The 25,474-nt window shown below is 34.6% G+C and overlaps 1 protein-coding gene across 1 annotated transcript in view; it reads right to left on the bottom strand.

Moving 5' to 3' along the window:
• LOC149575152 (UDP-galactose/UDP-glucose transporter 5B-like) overlaps positions 1–8,519 on the bottom strand; it is a 45,643-nt gene extending 37,124 nt beyond the window's left edge. The window contains exon 1 of the mRNA XM_089815013.1: positions 7,984–8,519. Within this exon, the coding sequence (XP_089671139.1) occupies positions 7,984–8,085 (102 nt within the window). The 5' untranslated portion in view covers positions 8,086–8,519. The remainder of the gene's footprint in view (positions 1–7,983) is intronic.
• Positions 8,520–25,474: the final 16,955 nt, after the last annotated feature.

The raw sequence follows: 25,474 nt of genomic DNA, 5'->3' as shown, positions 1-25,474 counted from the left end.
AAATGAGTTAGTTATTTATATACATTGATGAAATGACCAAAAACTTATAACTGTTATTAAATGATTAGCAGTTGTTTGATTTGAATTAAAGATCAATATTTTTTGTTTTGAATTATTATGGAATTAATGTTTTGGCAAGAATGTTTTGCTTGGTGATTACAGGAAAAGATTGAAGAGAAGGGAAGCATTGCTAAATGGGATCATCAGAATGGGAAGGTCGTTTGGTTCAATCATCAAGATCGACAAGTATGACCTAAGACTCCCTTGGAAAGGATACGAAGACTTGTCCACAAGTTACATTATGGGACCGCATGAGCTATTAGGGTAACAATATAATAAAAACATAAAATAATCTAAATTAAAATATAATTCATACCTTTAGAAATTTATTATTAAATTTTCTTATTTTATCATTATCATGAACACTTAAATACAAACACAATATAAAAATGAAATTACACCAATAAATTATAATAATATAATCAAATGATGTCACCTCATCAATATAATTACGTGAACGTATATAAGAGCATATTATAATAATAAAATAAAGTTTATAACTCTTCAACTCCTTATTTCTTTTCCCTCTTTTATTCTTTTCTTTTCAAATCAAATTCATGTTTGTATTTGAATAATCATCTTGGTAACCGATAGAAGCCAAGGAGACTCGACTAAGTCTTTAAGAAGACATGATTGACTTAGGCAGATCATCCACCCCCCCCCCCCCTCCTTTCTTTCTATCCTCTCCTATCTCTACCTATTGCGTTCCATATTGAGCCAAGTTGGACATTCACAGCCAAATACCTTCCAGCATTACTCATCCCGATTTCCTAAATTTTCCTTAATATTGCTAGCGATTGAAGTCTGGGAATAAGTCTTAAGTTAGTGAGTGAACAAGAGTTCCGGCCAGGGCAAGAAGTGCCACAATCTACTCATTGGTCACAAGTCTCATTTTACCTTTTTCTTTTCTAAGGATAAGCCCGACTATAGTCAGATTTCTCATTCCAAGATTGAATAACATAGAAGCTTTGTAAATCATGATTTGATTTTCGCTGAGTTTAATATCTCTTTTCAGTCGATGCATAATGATAGGACTGAGAATAAATCAAATATGTTTTCAACCTTTTTTTTTCTTTTCTAATTGTGTATCCATCCATAACCGGCGAGGCTTAGTAGTTTGAGATCAATATATTATACTAGATGTTGGCTTCCTGAAGTGCATAAGAGATCATTCATCGGGTATCCTCAAGAATACATCATTTATGAATTTAAATGGTAGTTGCATAAAACTTGATTGATTATGTGAATCAACATCAATGCACATGCTATCATGATTTTCCGAACATATTCAGAATACTTATAACACCGAGGAATTCACCGACAAGATGCCAAACAATTGGTGAAGAGGTGTAAATAATATCAGAATGCTCATAATCTTACAAACACCGAGGAATTCACCCGGCATAGAAGCCATGGAACGGTGAAGAAGTGGAAATAATCTTGCAAGAACAAATAATGAAATCAGATTTGAATATCTAAATAATGAATAATAGCTCATGCATGTCCCAGTAATGGAATCTATTGTCAAGTCAAGCGGTGGTGATCGAGTAAATGAACCCAATTGAAATCCTTGGCCAAGGTTGTTTATAGGCATATGTGCCAATCTTGAGATCACTTGTTTGTCCGCAGATGTCAGTTATATAGGTATAACAGATGAGGCACTCAAACCACCGAGTAGCTCAAATGGTTGGACTGATGAACATCCCAAGCCCGATCTCGAGGTAGGGAGGGCCGTTCAAATAAGTTAGGATGTGTGGGGATAAGTATGGTCCGAGGTTGGGAGGTTAAGCCTGTGCCAATGCTTCTCCTCTCACCAATGCTGAGGCTTGAACAACAAGATAAAGGGATTCTTTTGTTATTACTGCATGTTCCTTTTACACTTTACTTTTGACCCTTAGAAGAATAATTAGACGGTTTAGTTTTCTACATAGAGAAAATATTGACATTTACATTGAATAAATATTTCAGTTGATATAATTCAATTAAGAAAGTTAGTCATTACTTTATTTTCAGCTGAATATGTTATCAGTTAGAAATGGTTAAATTGATAGCAATGTATATAAATTTATTTCCTTTTGATCTCGTTATATCAGCTGAAAATGAAATGCAGTTAGACTAAAAACAATTACTTTAATCATAGTTATATTGGGCTAGTAGAAGTCACTGTCTTGTGAAATGGAATCAGTTACTTATTAAATAGATTATTGGGAGTTCAAAATTGGTTCTAAACTCAATAATATTAGTTGGTTCTAATTGGGGCTACAAAGTCAAGCAACAAAGAAACACAATGACAAAAAGGATGACTAAATTGACCAAAACAAACTACTGAAACAAGACTCAACTAAGTAATATTACACTTACTGGAAAAGGAAACATACCCTAACCCTAGACTAGCCAGCAATGTGAATGTGGATCGAATGAGTAGTAAGTGTTCCATTCATTCTCATGAGAGATGAGTTCATGTGAAAAACTACTCACAAAACATGGATCAATGAGTTTGGCTCAAAAACTACATAGTTGAATCTTGATAGCAATATCACAATTTGATTTGTTGTGGAAAAATATCTCCTTGTCATTGATGAGCTTAAAGGGCTTTCTAGCAAACAGTGTTGCAGTTTGTAGCTGCAATAGAAATCTTTATCTCTAGGCGTTAATTCCATTATAGTCACCTTCAGCTGAAAAAGACGTTTATGAAAATTGTCATATTTAATATAAAAGACATGTCATTCAACATGTGTTAAGGCATGGGGCATGGAAATACGAAGAGTTGTATTTGTAATAAAGAGTTATATTGTTCGGATTTTCAAGAGACCTTCCATTGTAAAGTCAAGTGTCTCTCTTGTGTCATATATATCGCATCTAGCGAAAGGCAGTGTACACTCGAAATTCATTATCAATAAAATGTTTTGTTGTGTGTGGCTGGGTTTTTCCCTTCACCCTTGAAGGGTTTTCCAAGGATATTTTTGTGTCTCTTGCATTTTTTTTGGGTTGTATGTTATTGTTGTTTATCTGATTTATGGGCAAGATCTACAAACAATGCATAAGGCACAACACTTGGTGAAGGTTTTGTAAATAGGGTTGCAAGCATAGTGGGTTTAACCAAGGAGGAAACTCCATAGTTAAGTGCACTCAAGCTAGAGTATTACTAGGAAGGCTGACCTCCTGAGAAGTCTTGGTGCTTCACCTATGTGAGAATCACCTTGATCCAATGAGTGCTAAGTGTTCCATTAGTTCGTATGAACCACTACTTATGAAACATGGGTCAATGAGTTTGACTCAAAAACTACATTGTGAATCCTGATAGCAACATCACAAACTACAAGAAAATAAATTACAACAAATAGAGCATTGGTAAACTTCAAAAAAAAGTGTGAGGCTTTTGAATGGGTAACATATCCCCAACAAAGTTGCCAAAAATTTTTGGGTGTATATTTTGCAACCTATAGTTTTTTAACCAATTGCAAAATTGCAGTTTCACTCACGGTGTGTAAGACATAATCTCTCCTCTTTGTAAGGGAAGGCTCCTCCTATTTATTGCTACTGAAAACAACTAAAATTACCTAGGATCTAAGATTATGTACACTAAGCTAATCAATAGGGTGTCACCTTCACCATATTATCATCATTCAAAACAAGTGTTTGTTCTTACAACAATATTTCAAGTACAGTCTAGAAATGTTAGTAAATAAGATCCTCATGAGAGCTCAAAGACTCCATAACTTCTTATGTGAACTCAACAAAAGAAATGGAATATGCATATAGTTAAAAGACTGGAAGATTACAAGAAGATAAAAGCAGCACAAAGACTAAAAGTTCTCTCTTAATCTGAACAAAATATTAAATCTAAACACAAAAAGCATCTCAAAGACTACAGATTGGGTTTAAATCCCTTTTAGATAACACCAAAATACTCGCAACAAAATCTAGAAAATGTCATCGCATAACAACTTGTTCAATACAAGGTTTGAAAGCAATTTGCCTCTTTTTTTCGTTGCAATTTGATTCACATCTAAAATTAAAGCCAAAGAGTGCTTTGCAAATCGGAAAGAATTTGTTGCATAGGTCGAAGATATCTTATTTACAAAGAGCTCCCTCATATATATAGGTGAGGAGTTGTGAGGAAAGGTGGAAAACTTCTAACTTTTGACTTATTCAACATTAGAGCCCTAAACTAGTTTGACTTTAATGGGATTACATGTAATTGCATTTTCCCACATTACATGTAATTTGTCAAAACATAACTACATAATAGATGACTGAAAATAAAGTAGGTGTTCAAGGATACATCCTTGTTCTCATCATTCTCTGCCAATACAATTTTCATACTTCACTTGATAGATTGTACCTTCAAAGCCATCTGGCTTTAATGTGTATAAATTGGAGTCTGGAATGGAGTTTCAGCGTGAATGAGAAATATTCTCGGAGTTAAAAAAATTCAAACAAAAACAAAATACAAAACAAATGCAATTGTCATCTTGATACCATGAATGAAGGTATGCAAGAGAGTTGGGTGAATGGCATTACAAATAAATACTTCATTAACTTTCCCATAGAAACCCATCTTCATTTTAAAATTGATATACATTAGTCTGATGATAAATTACAAACAGGATAGGATGTTTCAGTCCAAAATATAAAATGGTTTTAGATGAGTCACTTGTCAGTTAATTGAAAGCAGAAACCTGCTTCCCACCCTCCTTTAGCACCAAGGCACCATATTACATTATGAAAATTAATCCAATGCCATGTACTCTATAGGCTTGAGTACACTCATTCCCATAGCACAATATAGAAGGAATTACTTTGCAAAGGACATTCATTCTTTTTGCCGCCTTGACAAGACCTTCCCTATCATTCACATGTCATATCGATCTGCTCCTAGGCCTGATTTTTCAATGGCTTATCAAAGTCTTGCCAGCACCCTACTTAAAGGTTGGTTGGAAAATCATTGTCAGTTCAGGTAAGCAAGCAAGTATTTTCAGCTGGACTGCAGCTACAAGAATTCTAGATTCACTTAACATGACATGGTAAATTGGTGCATGCTAATACTGATTTTCCATTTTGATGAGCTTGTTCTAAAACTAATATGGTTCAAATGGACATTACCCATATAGAGGCTTAGAGATCTGTGAGGGCTTCCTTAAAAAATCCAAATACTATTGCAAGATGCTACATGATTTTGAGCAGCAGGAAGTGAATAACCTCCCACTCTTGGGTCCTGCCCCACCTTGTTCATCAGATTATTGCTAGGATCAAACCAGTAATGACACTCGCTTGCTAGTGTTAATAGTTTGGTTTTAGGATAGGTTTGTCTATTTGGGTTGGGTTATGCATGGTGTTTGACTGACACTTTTCTGGTATCAAAGTTCTGGTAGGCATCAATTTTAGAATTTTTTTGGCTATTACACCCAAACTCCCAACTTCACAATGTTCCTAGTTGCTTTTTAAGTTGTGTTTTTTTAATACCAAGTCTTTAAATTCTATTGCAAGGGCCATCATTATACTAGTCAACAAATTCATCCCTTGTTCACATTTTCACTCAGAGTTTATCATAACTAACGATTTCCAAAGAATCGTGATATTTATTGATGAAAGCAGTGTATTGTAGTGAGAACAAAAGATTGCAGCCTGTGTCATCATGAAGGCTCAATTGTAACATTCTAATTCTGTTATTTAGGGTGAAGCTTACTGCATTAACTCCATTCTTGCATTTTTTTCTAGGCTTTCAAAACTTCGTAGCATTGTGATGCTTTACAATTGATTGTAGTGATAAAGTTCAAAAAACATAGGAAATTTTAAGTCAGTATTTCATTTAAAATCCTTAGAGCAAGACCCATAAGTTACCAAGGTTATTGGAATCCTATTTCAAAATACCCATCTGCAATCCTCACAAAGTTTGAAACTTCATTTTGTCAAGAGTTGTGATGACAAGGTAGGTTCTAATTTTACTAAACTTTCGCAGCTTAGAGATCAAATGGTGAAGGTAAATCGTTGTTGATTCTCTTGAAATAATCCAGGTCTGAATCCATTTGTCTTGAATAATTGAGCACAGCAATTTGTTTCATCAGCTACTGCCTTTTCAAGCAACATATCAGGTGTAAACTAACTACAGAAATCAACCACAAGTAAAGAAACGTTTGCTTGTCATTTGCCTTTGTTGCCTGTTACAATATATTACAGGGAGACTGAATAAAGAAACCCATTTCCTGGCTAAGGCTACAAAGGAGCTGGTGTAAGTTTGCTCTGTGTTTTGCAGGTTCTGGTTGCTGGTTGGGGTAGCTGGTTTTGGCTCTTACTGCTGGATGTGCTGCACTTTTATTTTCCAGCTTTCATTAACTATTTAGGTTTCAGGTGCTTGTAGAACCTGGTTTTTTGGCTTGATGTCGTACTTGTAGGTTTCAGGTCCTTGTAAAACCTGGTGGACTTTTATCACAATATTCTAGTTTTTTGGTTTTTGTATGGGATTTCAGTTCCCCTTAAAACCTGTTTTACCGTAATCCAAAAAAAGAAACCCATTTCCTTACTATTTTAAGTGGTAAGATCAAACTAACTGTAGAGCTACTCTGACTGTAGTATCTGCAAATCTATGGCCTAAACAGACCTAGGGCCACTTGTAGGAGCCAGTTACTGTTGAATTATTAATAAGAAAATGTTCTTTAAAGCAGCAAACAGAAACATACTTCTATGTAAATATAATGACAATGCGCACGAATAGAGAAACTCAGTGCTCCTTTCAGAAGGATGGGACCATTTATTCAATGACACTTAGTGCTGACGAAAAAAGTGAAATTATATTGCTTTTGCTGGAAGTGAGGAAACAGGGCATGAAGAAAGATGGGTTTTATTCAATGACACTTAGTGCTGACGAAAGAAGTAAACGGACAGACATTTTATTCTTGATGGAATTGTGGAAACACGGGCACAATCTTCAGGGCCTGCAACAAAAAAGGATGCTCCATAGAGCTAAGTAGGCAGGTTCCAAAGGGTGATTCTTCTGCCAATATGGACATGTGTTTTGCACTCAATAGCATCTCATTCATAAATTTAGAGATCGCATTCCATCCCACATATAACCTGATGAACTGCATAACAGCCAAAACAACTTAAAGTCTTTAATAGTAGTTCACAGTCGACTGACATAGTTTGATGATTGCAAAAACAGTCCAGATTAAAAAACGACGTCACCAAACCAAACCAATCACTACCAAGGAAAAGCCTATGAAACGTCAAAAACTTGAAATCACGACCTAGTGGTGAAAAACGTTGTGCTTTAAGAGAAATGGTTTTAAGAGATTTCAAATTTTACATGAACCTAGATACTATTTTATTACTTTTTCGGTAAGATGTGCTGATGAAAGTCCTCTCTACAATATAATAGACTTCTGGATATGTTTACTATGTTCGTTTGAAATATGTTATACATTCTCTGATTCAGGATTGCAAACGGTTGATATTGAATCTTCCAAGGACACAATATCATACATTTCTGTCCCAACAGAGTTGTAGAATTTGTGTTGTATCAATGTTAATGTGACCATATTTATAAATCCTAAGAACGTAATTCACGTTTACCCTACACAACCCGAATAATTTAAATTTCATGTCAAAAATAAATACCCCAAAAAGAACCGTCGTGAAAACCAATGCTTTACATGAAACCAAAGACTTTTCTAGCATTTACCCACGCTGGCGCATAAGGTAGAAGCAAAGTGTCTTAGGATGATGGTGTCCGTGTGTAACCCAGTTAACCTATTAAATCAATAAATTGCTATCGTGCGTCTAAAACAACAAATTGAATAAAACTACAAGGAATTCAGTTGACGGATTTGAAGCACATTAAACAAAATAGCCGAAATTTAGATCGTCAAATAACCTGTGAATTGCAGAGAACAACGTATTTGGATGTGAAATTAAAATCCATACCTGCAATACACCATAAACAACAAGGGTGCTCATGATCCCCGCCACTGCTATAGCCAATTTTGACGTCGTTTTATCCACAGTGACACCAAAAATAGACCCCATTTTCTTATCTTTGCTAACCCTTATTTTTCATTCCCAAATGACAACACTTCTTATTTATCCAAACCCTCGTTCAAAATCCGCAGCAAATCATGAAAATAATTCTTCTTCTTCTCCTTTGTTTTCTGCATGAAGGCGTCTGGTATCTGCTTTTTCGGTATAAACTGAAGTACCAATTAATCTTTCTAAACGAGCACAGTAATCTTTGAGGAAAGATTGAGCACTGAACACGAACGGAGAACGTGCTGCAACTAATTTCAGTAGCTCGGAAGAATAAAATAACGAATTTGCAAGATTAATGCTCATCCATTGGTAATTGCACGCTCTCAAAAATACCGACACTGAAATATAAAAAATAAAAGTTCGCCTTGGTTTATACGTCTTACAAAGTGTACTTATTTTAGCCGGCAGCTTTCCCTATGTTTCTTTATATATCTAGATTTTTTCAAAATTGCGAAGACTATTTCTTCAACGTTTGGTCTTGAAACGGTCGGGAAGCTGTCTCCGTTAATCTTGGGGATAATCGATGGCAAATGTTTTGTTTGACCAATGTGACAAGGAAATAATTTCATGGTCACATTTTATCTTTGTTTGGTCCAATGGATTTATCAAAAATATTTGTCCATTTTAGATAAAATGTGGTTTGAAAATAAATGTCCTTCATTTTCTTTGATTCAAAATGTTTAACTTGATGATTAAGTAATTTATGTAATTAAATTTTAGGTCAATGATATTTAATATTGAGTAGTTGGTAAAAGTTATGTGATAAGTGAAAGGAAACTAGAATGATATGGTATACCTAGAAATTTGATAGAAGTTTATTTTGATTGATTAAAATGTGATTCACAACTAGAATATGAAAATTGATTGTTGTCATTTGAATTGTAAGTGGGCTAAATATTCTATTTAGCAATTTGCTAAGATATGGAAACACTCCATCGCTTGTGGGTTGCCTGTAGGTTGGAGTGAAGCTTCAAAACTTGTTGTAATTGCCTAACTAGACTTAATATTGATGCATACTAAGAATAAAAATAGAAAGTACATGAAATAGAGTACCAAATGATTTTTACTAAGACCTATATTGTTGATTCTCGTACAACTTACTCAACAACTAAGATGATTTCAATTTGTAGCTCAAGGTTTTGACACATTTATGCATCGATATTTTATGGAAAGGTTTGGTACATATACTATTTTTGAAGGAAGTGGCATGTTTCGCGATGAAAAACTTTTTGAACTAGCAAAACAACTTCTGACCTACACAATATGTGTATTGTCTACTTTAAGGTACTGAAAAATTACACATAAGCTACGAAAATTCATACATCATCAAATATGTTACACCAATCATCCTTTTTTACACAACACAAACAACCCTTTATAGGCAAAATGCTTATGCTTTACTATAAAAGAGTTTTATACAACAAAACTAAACTTTTGATTATTTTATTTTCTCTAGATGATTTACAATGTTAATGTTCTATCAAATGAACTTCATTTTCAATGACAATGGAAAAAGAAAAAGAAAAAAAGAAAAAATCCCATTTTTAAGTTGTGATTCACTATTTTTTTCTAAAAGAGCATGTTTAAGCTACAATTTTAGTAAAAGATAAGTAAGAACTAAAGAACTATTGAAGGTTGGCATTTTATTTATTTTAGAATAGCTTCCTAAAGATTGGGAACCTTCTTTGAGAGCATCTTCACATTTGTCTCTTCTTCCTTACTTATGGTGCAAGAGCACCCACATAAAGTTATTTTGGACGTGATTTCTGCACGAGCCGACTTGAGGAATTCATCCTGATTTCATCATTAGGATAAGATCTTTTCTTGGGATTTGTTCAAACCATTGTGGGGTCATTCTTCCCTATTCTATATTGATCTAGAATTTTTAGTAAGTCTTATTGGTCGGAAGTCTCTTTGGGTCAGTTTTCCTTTTTTGTGATAATCTAGAATGTTCCATAGACCATCCTAGCAAGTATAAATAGAGTTTTTAGGTTTAGGTTTATGTCAAGTTTTTGGATACAAAGTTACGGGGAGAATAAATATGTAGGAAAGCAAGTGTAAATACTATTCATTTGATGAATCAATTAGAAGAATATTGTTATCTATCTCTTTCTGGTGCAAGTTCCTTTTGTTTTTGCTTCTATTGAGTTTATCTCTGCATCATTTATTAGAGCTTGGGGAAAGCTCCTAAGGCAATTAGATTTTATGTCTGGATCAAAGTCAAAAGTTGAAACATCAAACATGGTCACCAATGCTGAACTAGCAAAGAAGATGCAAGAACGTGAGAAAATCAATAAGTGGTTATTAGATGAATTTGAGAAGTTAAAGGGTTGGATAGAAAAGAAAGCAAAGATTTCCTCAAAGCAAGAGGAAGAAGGGGAAGAAGAGGATACCCCTGAGCAAGAGGTGGTTAACTTACCTGCAGACCAAAGATACTTCATAGAAGCCCTTGAAAGAGTTGGCAAGAAGGATGCCAAAGGTGACCTATCCATCTTCTCAGGAAAGATGGATGTTGATGTTGTTGTGGATTGGATAGAAGCCTTGAACAACCATTTTGAATGTGAAAATATATAAGAAAAGGACAAGGTAAAAATTGCCAAGTCAAAGCTGAAGGGACCAGCCCTCACTTGGTGGAATTTCACTCAAGGAGAAAGGGTCAAAGAAGGTAAGAACATGATAACTTCATGGGAAAGTATGTGTGTCAAGATGAGAGAAACATACTTACTTGAGGATTATGAAATCCAACTTCATCGAAGGAGACAAAGTTTAAGACAAAAGGAGCTAGATGTCACTGCCTATACTGAAGAATTCCAAAAATTAAGCCTAAGGGCAAAGCAGAGTGAATGTGAAAGTGTAAAAGTTGTTAGATATCTCAATGGATTGAGGTTGAACATTCAAGAAGAACTTAATTTATTGTGTCCTGATATAGTACAAAAGTGTTATCAACTAGCATTGAAGGTGGAGGCCAAATTGAAAAGAAGGCAAGAACAAAATAGTAGAGGAAGAGGAAGAAATCAAAGGGGAAGAGGAAATTTCCAAGGAAGAGGACAAAAACGTGAAGATCATAAGGAGATAAAGCAAGAAACTAGTCAAAGCGAAGGAAATTTCAGAGGTAATTTTAGAGGTACAAGAGGCAATTCAAGAGGTGGATTTAGTGGTAGAAGGGCAAGTTTGACCATTTGTTTCAATTGCAATAAGGAGGGACATTATGCATCTAGGTTTCCGAATAGAGCTAGTTTAAGTTCACAAGGTCAAAGAAGAACACATTTGGTACAAGATGATGAATACCAGGAGAAGGAGATGGTTGACTCAGATAGTGTACTAGAAAGAAGAGAAAGTTTAATGATGAAAAAAACACTTTTGAAAGTGCCTACTAACATGGAACCACCACAAAGGAAAACTATCTTTAGGACTGCTTGCAAATCCAGAGGTAAGGTATGTAAAGTCATTATTGACTCAGGATCTACTGAGAATTTAGTTTCTCTTAAGATGGTTCAGAAGTTAAAACTTAGGAGGATACCTCATACTTTTCCTTATAAGGTTTCATGGTTAACAAAGGGTCAACGAACTCTTGTAAATGAGCAAGCATGGGTTGATTTTCAGATTGGAAAGTATAAGGATAGAATTTTGCATGATATAGTTGACATGGATGCATGCCACCTATTATTTGGTAGGCCCTAGCAGTATGATTTGTAGGCACAACATGATGGAAAACTCAATATATACACCATCAAGAAGTATGGAAAGGTGATTAAATTGATTCCATTGCTAATCATGAAGAAGTGGAAGAAAATAAAGAGAGGGAAGCCAAAATTATGATGGTTGATAAAAAGGAATTCTTACGAGACATGAAGGATGAACCTAAACCTTTTTTTTTTTTGCTGCCTAACCCACAACCACAAGAACCCGTTGGAAATGACAAAAAGGAGGTTGAAACAAAGAAGGCAATTCCTAATGAAGTGAAAGAACTTTTGGATAAGTATGAAGGTTTGATTTCAGAAGGTGTGCCAAAGTCTTTACGGCCTATACAAGACATTAGTCATTGTATTGATTTCATTCCTCGAGCTACTTTACCCAATAAGGCTGCATACAAGATGACACCTCGACAAAATGAGGAGATTGCTAGACATGTAAAGGAGTTACTCAATTCTAGCTTGATTACAAAAAGCTTAAGCCCATGTGTTGTACCTGCTATTTTGGCACCCAAGAAGGAAGGAACTTGGAGGTTGTGCATTGATTCTAGATCCATTAATAAGATTACAATCAAATATAGGTTTCCAATGCCAAGAATTGAAGATTTGCTTGATTGTTTGGGAGGTGCAAAGTATTTCTCCAAGATTGACTTAAAAAGTGGGTACCATCAAATAAGGATAAGAGCTGGAGATAAGTGGAAGATAACATTCAAAACCAATGATGAATTATATGAATGAAAAGTAATGCCATTTGGACTCTCTAATGCTCCTAGTACCTTCATGAGACTTATGAATGAAATACTCAAAGACTTCAATGGTAAGTTCATCATAGTATATTTAGATGACATATTAATTTTCAGCAAGACAAAGGAAGAACACCTAGAGCACATTGACATGGTTTTGAGAAGACTTCATGAGGAGAAATTGGTAATAAATTTAAAAAAGTGTTTGGTCATGCAAGAGGAGCTGACATATCTTGGTTTTGTTATCTCCCAAGGTAGCTTGAAGATGGATAAAGATAAGGTAAGTGCTATACTATCCTGGCCACCCCCAAGAACAGTTGGAGATGTTAGAAGCTTTCATGGTCTTGCTACATTTTATAGGAAATTCATAAAAAAAATCAATCATATATGTGCTCCTATGTTAGAAACTATTAAAGGAGGAAGGAAGTGTAAGTTTGCATGAAGTCAATCAGCAAATGAAGCTTTTGAATTGCTTAAGAAAAAGGTTAGTGAGCAACCAATTCTTTCTTTACCTGATTTTAACAAAGTTCTCCAAGTAGAATGTGATGCTAGCAAGGTTGCTATAGGGGCAGTTCTTAATCAAGAAGGAAAACCAATGGCTTTCTCAAGTGAAAAACTCAATGAATCCAAGCAAAAATACTCTTCATATGATCTAGAAATGTATACATTGGTTCAAGCTCTCAAAAGGTGGAGACATTACTTGTTGCCAAAGGAGTTTGTTGTGTATACCGATAACCAAGAACTTAGTTTTTTAAATAGCCAAGACAAATTAAGTCAAAGTCACATGAAATGGGTGGAGTATTTATAGGCCTATACCTTCACCATCAAGCATAAGAAGGACATATCAAACAAGGTTGTTGATGCTCTTAGTAGAAGGAATCTGACAGTCTCCCGGATACAGCTCGAAAGTGTGGGAATCGAAGCACTCAAGGACATGTATGTAGTAGATCCATATTTTGGCAACATCTACAAGGTATGTATGGAATTTGGTGAAAGATACCATGCTAATTTTCCTATTTTTTTGATAGAAGACATACTTCTTTTCAAAGGAGGACAACTATGTGTACCCAGGTGCTCTATGAGGACAAACATTATTAAAGAGAAGCATAGTGGAACAATGGGTGGACATTTTGGTTTGGATAAAACCTTAGAATTGGTTAGAAGGTACTACTATTGGCCTAAACTTCAAACTGATGTTAGAAACTTTGTGGAAACATGTATGATTTGTCAAAGGGCCAAAGGAAGGACTACAAATCCAAGGCTTCATCAACCTTTGCCAATACCATATATACCTTAGGAAAGCATAACGATGGATTTTGTAATGGGGCTGCCATGGACACAAAAGGGGCATGATAGTGTATTTGTTGTAGTAGATAGGTTCAAAAAAATGGCTCACTTATTACCATGTAAGTCGACCAATGATGCTTCTCATATAACAGATCTCTTTTTCAAGGAAGTCATAAGGATTCACAGGCTACCTCTCAACATAATTTCAGGCAGGGATGTGAAGTTTGTAGGACACTTTTGGAGAACTTTATGGAGGAAACTTGGAACCAATTTATCATTCTCATCAGCCTACCACCCTCAAACTGATGGCCAAACAGAGGTAGTTAATAGAACATTGGGCAATTTGTTAAGAACACTCATAAGACGACATGCAACAAAATGGGATGTAATCCTACCCCAAGCTGAATTTGCATACAATGACTCCATCAATAGAAGTATAGGAAAGTCACCATTTCAAGTGGTGTATGGAATTCATCCTAGAGGGATCTTTGAGTTAAGAGATATGAGTTTACAATAACAAGTTAGTGCCCAAGGAGAAGAATTTTCTACAGCCATAAAAGAAATCCATGATAAAGTCAAAGCACAATTCCAACAAACCTCTGACAAGTATAAGAAGCATGCATATCAAAAATGGAGACACTTAGAATTTGAAGTGGGAGATTTAGTACGGGAAAATCTCAAGAAAGAGAGGCTACCAAAAGGTAAATCTACCAAGATTATGATGAGAAAACTTGGTCCATGTCAAATATTGAAGAAGTTTGGAACCAATACTTATGAAATTTGATTGCCACCTAAGATTGGCATCTTTCCCATCTTCAACATAGCATACCTCACACCATTCAAAACAACCAATGAAGAAATTGATACAAGACAGATTGTTGATTCAAAAGTCATTAAACATCTACCATTTACAAAGACACCATAGCTAGAAAGGATACTTGACACCAAAGCCATCAAGTAGACAAGAGGAAAGGAGTCCAAGCAATATTTGGTAAAACTCAAAGGTTAATAAGATGTAGATGTTGTGTGGATGACTGAACAAGATATCAAGAAGCGGGGTACCACTCTACAAGAGCTCATCTCAAGCGGGCTTGAGATAAAAATTCCTGGGGAGTATGGTGCAAGAGCACCCACATAAAGTTATTTTGGACGTAATTTCTACATGAGATGACTTAAGGAATTCATCCTGATTTTGTCATTAGGATTAGATCTTTTCTTGGGATTTGTTCAGAGCATTGTGGATTCATTCTTCCCTATTCTATATTGATCTAGAATTTGCTGTAAGCCGTATTGGTTGGAAGTCTCTTTGGGTTGGTTTTCCTTTTTTGTAATAATCTAGAATGTTCCGTAGACCATCCTAGCGAGTATAAATAGAGTTTTTAGGTTTAGGTTTAGGTCAAGTTTTTGGATAAAAAGTTATGGGGAGAAGAAATATGTAGGAAATCAAGTGTAAATATTGTTCATTTGATGAATCAATTAGAAGAATATTGTTATCTATCTCTTTTTGGTGTTGGTTCCTTTTTTTTTTTTTGCTTCCGTTGAGTTTATCTCTGCATCATCTTAGTTAAACTTTCCTTTTTGAGATTTGAAAATGCTCCTTCTATTATACCGATTCTTGAAAAAAAAACCAAGTGATGTTGGATAATCTTTCTAACTTTTCAATTGTCATAGGTGCTTGCAATTGTTGTCTCTCACCTATGAACTACTTTAACATAAAGGTGGAGCATATGTTCTCGAGTTTAGCATAAAAATTGAAGGTTGGCTCTCTCTCTCTCTCTCTCTCTCTCTCTCTCTCTCTCTCTCTCTCTCTCTCTCTCTCTCTCTCTCTCTCTCTCTCTCTCTCTCTCTCTCTCTCTCTCTACTTTGTTATCTTTCTATATTAGTGTGCTATATGCATACATTTCTAGGAAATTGATAAAATTTTACATCTTTATACATTTTTCCTACTAGTCTCCAATATTTGAGTTATTGAAATTACTTAATTGCTCCAATATTTATTCCCCACCATTAAAGGTCATGTGATAAATCATTTGAGGGTGGTTAAAAGCATTAAGAAGGTATGGAGAACTTTTAGGTTTAAGTTTGCATCACATGTATCATCTCATTAAGACCTCTTGTGTTCATATTCTCACCAAGTATAAATCACTATGATCTTAATTTATCTTTATCATATTACTTGAAGATTATGTGAACAAAATTGTTGCAATATTATTTATCAACTTTAGCATACTATTTTTCGTGTTTTCTCAAATGATGTCAATTCTTTAGGCCAAAATTTAGAAACCCCTTTTCTCTTTTCCTTCAAAATTGTATATGTCACAATACAAAGTTCTCTAAGCCCATTTGTACTTCTTCTATTTTCTTGTTGGTTTTCTAAAGCGTATGTCCACACCTAGGAATCCTATTCATTTCCACATTTTCTACCTTAAAAATGCCCTAGTTGTCTTGTGATTGTGGGAAAACTTAACTTGAACTATTACTTATTATGTTGAGCTTTTGCATCATCGTGCTTTAAATCAACTAGTTTTTCCATTTCACTTTCCTTATATTTTGTAACAACTTTTTGTGTATCATGTAGTCTTGCACTCTTAGCTATAGAAAATGTTAAGGTAAAGGGTTAATTTCATTTCATTTATTAAATTACCTTTAATCCCTTCTAAAGATTTCCCTTTATGCACTTGCATTTCCATTTAATAATTAAATAGTAATTATTAAATGTCATTTACCTCTTAGGGTTTCCCTTTTAGGTTTTACGATCTCCTTCTATAAGGATTGATCAGTTGTAAATTTCATTTATCTTTTTAGTATGATAATATAATTTTCCATATTTTCAAAGCAAAACCCTTGCCTCTTCTTTGTCTTTTATTCTTTGTGAGAGGTTCTTGCATGCAGGTGTTCTTCAAGTTTTGTGGATTTGTATTGCTCAAATCCTTCATGGTATCAGAGTTTGACCTATTGTAGCTTATTCTTATCTAGAGAAAAAGAAGAACAAGGGTTTGACAAAATAGATCTGGCTATTTTTTGGTATTTTCTGTGAAAATAAGAGGGTCTCTAATTTTTGGAGCACTTTGAGGCCAAACAGATATCACGGTTGACTCCAGAAGATTTCAAAATCCTTAATTTCATATAAAATTTGTCAAATTTGGACACTACGCAAATTTGAGGCAAAAAAAATGGCTCACCTATGTCATACGACCCTCGGCACACATTTTGAGGCTAAAAAATCAAATCATGCATGTTAAGAAAATGCGATGCTGAGTGGCCGCCAGTAATCTGCTATCGTCGTTGGTTGCCTGTCGCCTGACCTCCACTGCCCAGCCTACAATCACATGGGGGGTCAAGGGCTTTTTTTTAGCCCCATTCAATTTTTTTTAAGGGTTTTGCAATTTTTATTACACTTCTGGAGGCCCTGTCAGTTTTTTCGCTCTAACTTGAGCATACAGAGGCATATTTTTTATCCAAAAAAAGTCTCAGAAAGCTAATTCTAAGATGAACATGATGGTGAAGGTATTTTTGGATATTTTTTGTCCAGTTTGATACATATTCTCGCTCAAATTTAAATGATGCTTTCTATCTTCAGGGGGGCATAACTTGCTCATTTTATCTTCATTTTTTATTCTGAAAGAAGTGTTAGAAAGCTCTTCTCGAGCACTATCTAGGTTCTCTATTATTTTAATCAGTATTTGTCAAAGGTACATGTGATTCTAAATTGAATATTTTTTCTCTTCTATTGTATACGCATTCCTTCTAGCAGTTGGGATTTGATTTTTTGCATTAAGGGAGGTGTTTTGAATTATTAATTTTGTTATTTACATCAGTAACCATAACTTTTATAATAATAAAATCCAACACTTTCTAAAACAATGGTTGAGACCTCTTCTTGTCTAGAACTTATGACCCCTCATAACCATCACACATGGAAGTCCTCGATGACACAACTTCTCCGGTCACTAGGGTTGTGGTCTTCTTTAAAAGCAATGCAGCTAGTTTTACATAGGTCTTTTGAGGTCATGCAACATCGAAACAAGATAGATGAGGCAATAGGGTTGATTTCTTTACAGGTATCTGATAGTCTACATTTTCATCTTGATGGGTGTAATACCCCTCTAGCTATGTGGACCAAGCTTAATAGTTCAGGGCACTTCAGATTGAGGCAGAGCATACCTCTCTTGTACTAGATTATTTTCCTTCCATTAAGGACTTCTTGATGAATTTCAAACAACAAAGATCTTTGTTGCAGGGTTGTGGGAAAACCAAGACTAACACTAAGTGCATTTACCTAATTATTTCTAAGCTTCATGGAAACTTTTAGATTTTTACTTCTACCTTCCATTCCACCATGGATGCTTTGGGTACTAGATTTACCATGCCATCCTTTGAGGTTTTTTGTGATTGTTTGACTTGAGAGAAAGCTAAGCTCTCTTAGTTGGATTCTCTCATAGGCTCACAGACTTGTGCATTGGTAGCTTAGACATCTTCTGGAAAGAAGGAGAAGAAACATAAGTCACATCCTATAGAGTCTCAGATTGATTTTGGTTCTCACATCACATCAAGCCCCCCTCCTCCTAAGGGGGATAAACCAAAGCTAGATAGACCAAAGTGTGCTTTGTAACAAGCCCAATCATGCTGAGTCACATTGCTATGACAATAAGTTAGATGACTATGCCAAATAGGTTTCAAATTTTATAGCTCTCCTTTAGAAAAGAAACATTGATATTCCTTATATTTCTCATAGATCTTCTTCATCATCATCATTTTAGTTAGATGGTAAAGACATAGGAAAGGGTCATGCACTATGTGCAACTACTACTTCACATTCTTCTATATGGTTACTAGATTGAGGTGCTTCACGCCATATGGGATCTTCTCAAGACATGTTCTCTTCTTTTGAGGCTTCTCTTGCTCCACACATTTTGATGGGGAACAATGTACTATTTATGACTATATGTGGGAAAGGTTCTATTGACATTGATGATGGTACATTTCATGATGTACTATGTGTTCCATCTTTGTCCTCTAACCTTCTCTCTATTTATCAGATTACACAAAGTGTGATAGGGAAGACAATGGAGTTTGCACAAGATTCAGTGCACATCAGAGATAGTGAGATAGGAAATATTGTTACTACAGGGATTGTCGATCATTCTTCCTACTTATACTCTTTCTCTCATTTTGGTCTACCATCTCCACTATTGGAGACTCACTCTTCTTCTTCACGAGAGACTACTAAGGTGAAATTTGGTCACTTGAACTTATGTGTTACTCCTGAGACTAGTGTTGTGACTTCTACACCTCCACCTCCCATTCAAATTTGATCTATTGCATAGGATTACTCTTCGACATTGACTACCATTGCAACTCCAATCATTGAGCCACCTACTATAGTTGTTGAGGATATATCAGAGGACACACATCTCCTCTCAAATGACAGGTTCGACACACTTGTTATCGCACCTCTATTGGAGATTCTATTTCAAAATTCTCATGCATTCTCCTTTGAGCATCAACTAGGACTTCCAGCTTCACCTTACATTCAGGGGTTTCATCCTCCTTGTCCACTACCATTATTTCTTTCAGATTGGAGCCACATTGGTTTGTTCATCAACATAAGATTTATGCCATTTTGGAGGGCTATGGAATCACAAGCCTCTATTATGGGGGGTTTCATTGTACTTATGGTTTTGAGAGAGTCTCTTGAGACATATCACTTGTACTTTTTCTTTCTATCTCTTTTTGGATTAGGGTTTTTCCCATGTGGTTTTCCCTACTTCTCTGTTTCATAGGTTGTGATTGGGTACCTCATCAGGCCTTGTTGCCAAGACCCAAGTTTGCTTTTAGCTTTGTATTTTCCTTGTTTTTTAATGCATTATTTGTAGCTGCATTGTTGCTCATCTTAAGGCAGGGGTGTTAGAGTAAAGGGTTAATTTCATTTCATTTATTAAATCACCTTTACTTCCTTCTTAACATTTCCCTTTATGCACTCGCATTTCTATTTAATAATTAAATGGCTTTTACTAATTAAATAGTAATTATTAAATGACATTTACCTCTTAGGGCTTCCCTTTTAGGTTTTACGATCTCCTTCTGTAAGGATTGATCAATTGTAAATTTCATTTATCTTTGTAGTATGATAATATAATTTTCCATATTTTCAGAGCAAAACCCTTGCCTCTTCTTTGTCTTTTCTTCTTTATGACAGGTTCTTGCATGGAGGTGCTTTTCGAGTTTATGGGTTTGTATTGCTCAAATCCTTAAAAAAATGATGATGGAGAGGAATAGAAACAATCCTCTTCAATTTCGATATCACTATTATCTAGACATTATGTTTTATCAGTGATCTTAATTGTAGATAGTTTAGGAAATGGACAATAAACAATGTTATTTAAAAGCTTTGAGCCTGTAATCGGTGTTAGAGGGTGATCTAGAGATGCATTTCTAATGAAAGATGATAAATTGCAATCCAAATGTACATGTAAGCATTAATATTCAATATTTGGATGATTAAGATTCATTTTCCGTATCAACATCAAAAGAAGAGAAAATATTTATAAAATATTGTATATCTAATTCTATTGGAACTTTGATCATCACAAACTTTGTGTTTCATAGGAGATCAAATCACATAATTTAAATTCACTCTACAATTAGCAAGATTTACTTTTTTCAAGCATTTTAATTGAACATGACAAATTGTTACAAATTGATGCACAAATTTTGTGGTCCTAGTAATATTCTAATCACTGTTATGTTGGTAATCTTTATACACAATATTGTTCCTTTTCTAGGAATTCTCCTTACTACCACAATTCCCATTTTACTTATGATGAAGGATGCTACCTTTAATACCATAAACACATAACAGAAAAAAAGAAACAACAACAATTGCAAGAACAAAAAATGGACTTCTTATTTGCACCGCAAATGCTGAATTACAAAATTCATAAGTACAATATGCTAACCCACATGGGCACCTTCATTACAGTAATATGCAAGACTAAGCTGTGAACTGCCACCCAGAGCTATTCTATATAATGTTCGGGCCTTTCTTAAATAGACAATTTTATGCTGCTTGAGAAGGTTCTAGATGCTCAAATTGAATATCTAGGGCCGACATACCCTAACAATACGTCTAAAGTCAGCTAGATACATCTTTGACAAATTATTTTAGAAATTATGGTATCCCAACTTTGGAAGGCCATAACTCTCGAACTGTTGCTCTGATTGGCTATTATAACCCATTTTCGAAAACATTAGCTCTTAATCTATAGACTCGAAACAACATAAGCATCCTTTCGTCGAGTTTTTAGACCTCATTCAGGCACTCTAAGGTCTCCAACAATGAGCTTGAAGATTTTTCTACAAATTTTTCCATCAAAAATCTGCAATAACTTCTTTGATACTTAAGTTGGAGCAATGAGATTTTTATGGTAGGCTTACAACTCTAAAATGAAACTTCATGTAGAAAATGAGGACATTCTAAGCTCGTATGAAAAACTTACTAAAAATAGCAAGTTCTCATAAATAGTAACCACCTTGTCTAGTAGTCCTTATTTAAAATAGAAAAGACTGAAATTTTTTTTTTTTTGGGTGATGCAAGATTGCTCTTACACCCAGGATGCTCCTGCATAAACTTAGATCCATGTGTACAATACTTCACATCCAAAACAAAATATTTCTAACTTTAAGAGATGGTGACCTCTTCCTTATAGCTTAGTGCCAATATAGAAACAAACTTCTAAATTTTTTAATCTTATGTGGTTTAATCAATCTCTGCAATCATAGGCCTTCTCAATGCTAAATTTCTTCCCTACTCTACCCTATGTTTCTACCTAGTATTCCTATTTGTTTTCATGTATATATTTTTCCAACCACAGTTATGACACTCCAATTCTATTTTAGTTTCAGATTTTCATGTTCCTTCACCTTCTATGCGTTCTAATTTTTTAATTTGATTATATGACACATTGTAAATAAATGTTTAAATGTAAGTGTTGGAGTAATAAGATATTCTTATTAACTCTAGTTTGCTTAAGCTAAACTTTAGGCACATACTAATTAATTCTTTTATTAATTATTATTATGCAACCTAGGTTAGTTACCTTTTAGGGTTTTGATCTCCTTTACAAGGATGGATCTCTCTTTGTAACAACATTTTTTTGATTGAATAGCAATTTCTCTTTCTTCTCATCAAGAATGTTTCCTCTCTTATGGATTTGTGAATTCCAGCCTCCATAGCTTTGCTCCTCTCTTTTTTTGATAGGGGTTTACATGTAGTGATTCTTTAGAGTTGTGGGGTTGAGATTTTCTCAACTTCAAATGGTATCAAATCCCATCGTAATCATATAGGTATTTTTTTAGCGTTGGTACTTTTTAATTGTTCTTTTTGCTATCAAAGTCTGGAGTTCTATTTTGCACTCAGGGAGACATATTTTGAGCATCCATTCTCTAATATGGGAATTATTTATATCATTGGAAAGGACTTTTTGTACTCTTTCTAGTGATGCTAGTTTCTTTTCTAGATTTTTCTCCAAGTACATCTTATTAATTTTTTTGCAATTTTGCATTCTAATGGATATTTTGGTTTTTTCAGTTTTGAGGATCATTTTCGTTGCTTGAGACCATTTTTCTTGGGCTATATTATTTTTTGTATCAGCCTTATGTCTTTTCTAGTCTCCGTATACATCTATTATATGCATTTTTGCAAAAACACTGAGATGAAGTGTCATATTGCATCTGTATTCTCATTTTAGTTATTTTTCCTTATTTTGCCTTATGATTCGAGTAGTGTCATTGGAGGACACTTATATAGATTATTGTATTCTTGGGATTCACCATATATTGTGTCTTATTGTACATGTGCTACTTTGAATGAAGTGTCATGAGGGGTTGATGTTTACCTTTGTTTGTCATCTTCCTTTGTCACTAGGTATTCCTTCCATAACATTAGCCACATGATGTGTCTAAGATTGATCACCTCAATACACTCATATGTATCCTTTTGTGCATCTTGATTATGGTTCCTTGACATGCATTTCTTATGGCCCACTTTTCTAGTTTCATTCCACCTCACCCATATCTACATTAGGGAGGTTCTTCTATTTGTTCTTATTCTTCCTTGGTTTGAGGGAGTGAGCTATGCATTTAATATTTGTACCTATGTATTAGGCGGATACAGTGGTTGGGCACTTATGCATTTTAGTGAGATGGATCATTTTTCATATACACACTCTTATTTTCGGTCCTACTTTGGTTACAACCTTCCATATTTGATTGATCAACTCTTCAAGATTTGGTGTTTTATGTCATCTATATCTTTGAGTTTAATTGTTTATCTTTTTGTGCCTCCTGATTAGAGTAGTGTCATTTGATGACACTCATGCAAACTATAGTCTTCTCTACCTAGTCAAGTTCTATTTCATTGGAGGTTCTTTAGATTAGTAGTTACTTTTTGACAAAGATTTGTAGTTTCTACATGCTTCAGTGGTGTTCTTTATTATCATCTTTTTGTTCCTATCTTCTAGGACATTCCCTAGTTCGGAGGCTTCCGCAATCCTTCACTAGTTCTTTCAGCATTCTTTCCATCTCTTCTTGGAGTAGGGTTTTTCCCATGCGGCTTTCTCTATTTCTCCTATTTATAGAAATTTGGTTGTGCTTGGGTACCTTATCAGGCTTTATTGTTGGGACCCAAATTTACTTTCAATGGTAATTTCTAGGTTTTTAGCTACTCCATGAGTTTATCTTAAGGGGGGTGTTAGAGTAATAATATGTTGTCTTATTAACTCTATTTTGCTTAAGCTAAACTTTAGGCATATAATAATTAATTCTTCTATTAATTATTATCTTGCAACCTAGTTCATTTACCTTTTAGGGTTTTGATCTCCTTTAAAAGGACGGATCTCTCTTTGTAACAACATTTTTTGATTGAATAGCAATTTCTCATTTTTCTCATCAAGAATGTCTCCTCTCTTATGGATCTATGAATTCCAACCTCCATATCTTTACTCCTTTCTTTTTCTGACAATTGTTTACATGCAATGATTCTTGGGAGTTGTGGGGTTGAGCTTTCCTTGACTTCAATAGTAAGTATTTTATCTAATAGTTCAAAACTTGTCTAAAATCACCAAACATATAGAAAACAAAATTAGAAAACCAAAATGCTATACCATTGACACTTCTTAGATGCTATGATATTAAACACCATGGGTAAAGAAATGTTTCATGAGTAAAAGACTCATGAACATTTTGGTGAAGCTGAAAAGTGAATTCCATTCTTTGCTAGATCTAAAGCACGAACCCAAGAAGACTCATCTTCTAGGTGATTCTTCCAATGAACTACATACTCCAAATATTCTCTCATCCTCATTATTTTGGCTACCCATGAGCCAATTACTTGATCAATTTGTTCAAACCTTTTCTTTGGCAATTGATTTACCCATTCCTTGACATTCAACAAATCTAAAATTGTATAGTGTTGCTCACTTGATTCACCTTCATAATACTTATACAAATTAATCACATTAAAATTTGGAGAATATAAATCCTAACTGAAAGTTCAATCTCATAGCAATTTTATAAGAACTTCTATAAAACCTTAAAAGGGCTAATTTCTTTGACTTCAACTTGTTTTAGATGCCTTGAGGATCTTTCTTTCAACAAATAAGCCATTACTAGCTCTACAACTTTAAACTTTTCTACCCACCTATGTTGATCATGTTAGAAACAATAGTCCACCAAGATAACCGAGAGGGGGGGGGGGATGAATTAGTTATCCAAAAATTAAAACACTTATCTTCTCTAAACAAACTTAACCATTCGGCTAAAGTAAACAACAACCATACAAAGATGCACATAGACAACTACACCAAATATGTTGACTAGGGAAACCTTTGATCAGAGGGAAAACCCTGATGGGAATGATTCCCACAAGATGATGTACTAATATAAATATTCCTTGTTAGAGGATGGACCCTACTAGGATTTTATTACAACATTTAGTACAATGAGTCCCTATTAGGAGACTTTGACTCCCTATTAGGAGATTCCAACCCTGTTAGGAGTTTTGGTACAATGTATGCAAGATGAGCCCACTGCCCAAACATGCAATTTCAACTACAAGAAGAGCTGATTGCTCAAACAAGCAATTTACTATTATCTTCTTCTTTCCTCTATCCTTTCCTTTGTCCTATCAATCAGACCAATTACTATTAGACCTTGTAGACTAGGTCATGAACCTCAGATCCAAATATCAAACGTCAAATCACTCAATAAAACCTTGACAATGAAGTTTCCTTCACTTTTACACTACTCTGCTCAACTTTGCATTTCGTACTCTCCGTTGCTTAATTAAAATTCACAATTCACATTCATCCTTCTCATGGTAAATGAAAATGTCCCTCCTTTATATCGAGTCCATAAAACAATTCCTTGAGTTTGTTGTTTGTCCTTCTCAATTAATTATTATAGGACCACATTAAGAACATGTTACACTTAGTGATAACACAAATCTTTAACCTTATAACTTGAATAACTTTTTGTACACGCAATATTATGATGAGCAAGCTTAGCCATGTCATCTTCAACATGTCTTCTCCATGTCCTCAACCTTGATCCTCAAGATATCAACTTTGCTAAGAGATATAAGAAGTTTACCAGAACATGCCTCTATAA

This window comes from Cupressus sempervirens, chromosome 2 (genome assembly GCF_028749045.1).
Source record: "Cupressus sempervirens isolate cs-2001-9-10 chromosome 2, ASM2874904v1, whole genome shotgun sequence".
NCBI classification, from domain to species: Eukaryota; Viridiplantae; Streptophyta; class Pinopsida; order Cupressales; family Cupressaceae; genus Cupressus; species Cupressus sempervirens.
The sequence above is the reverse complement of the archived record's forward strand: the minus strand, read 5'-3'. Positions and strand labels throughout refer to the sequence as shown.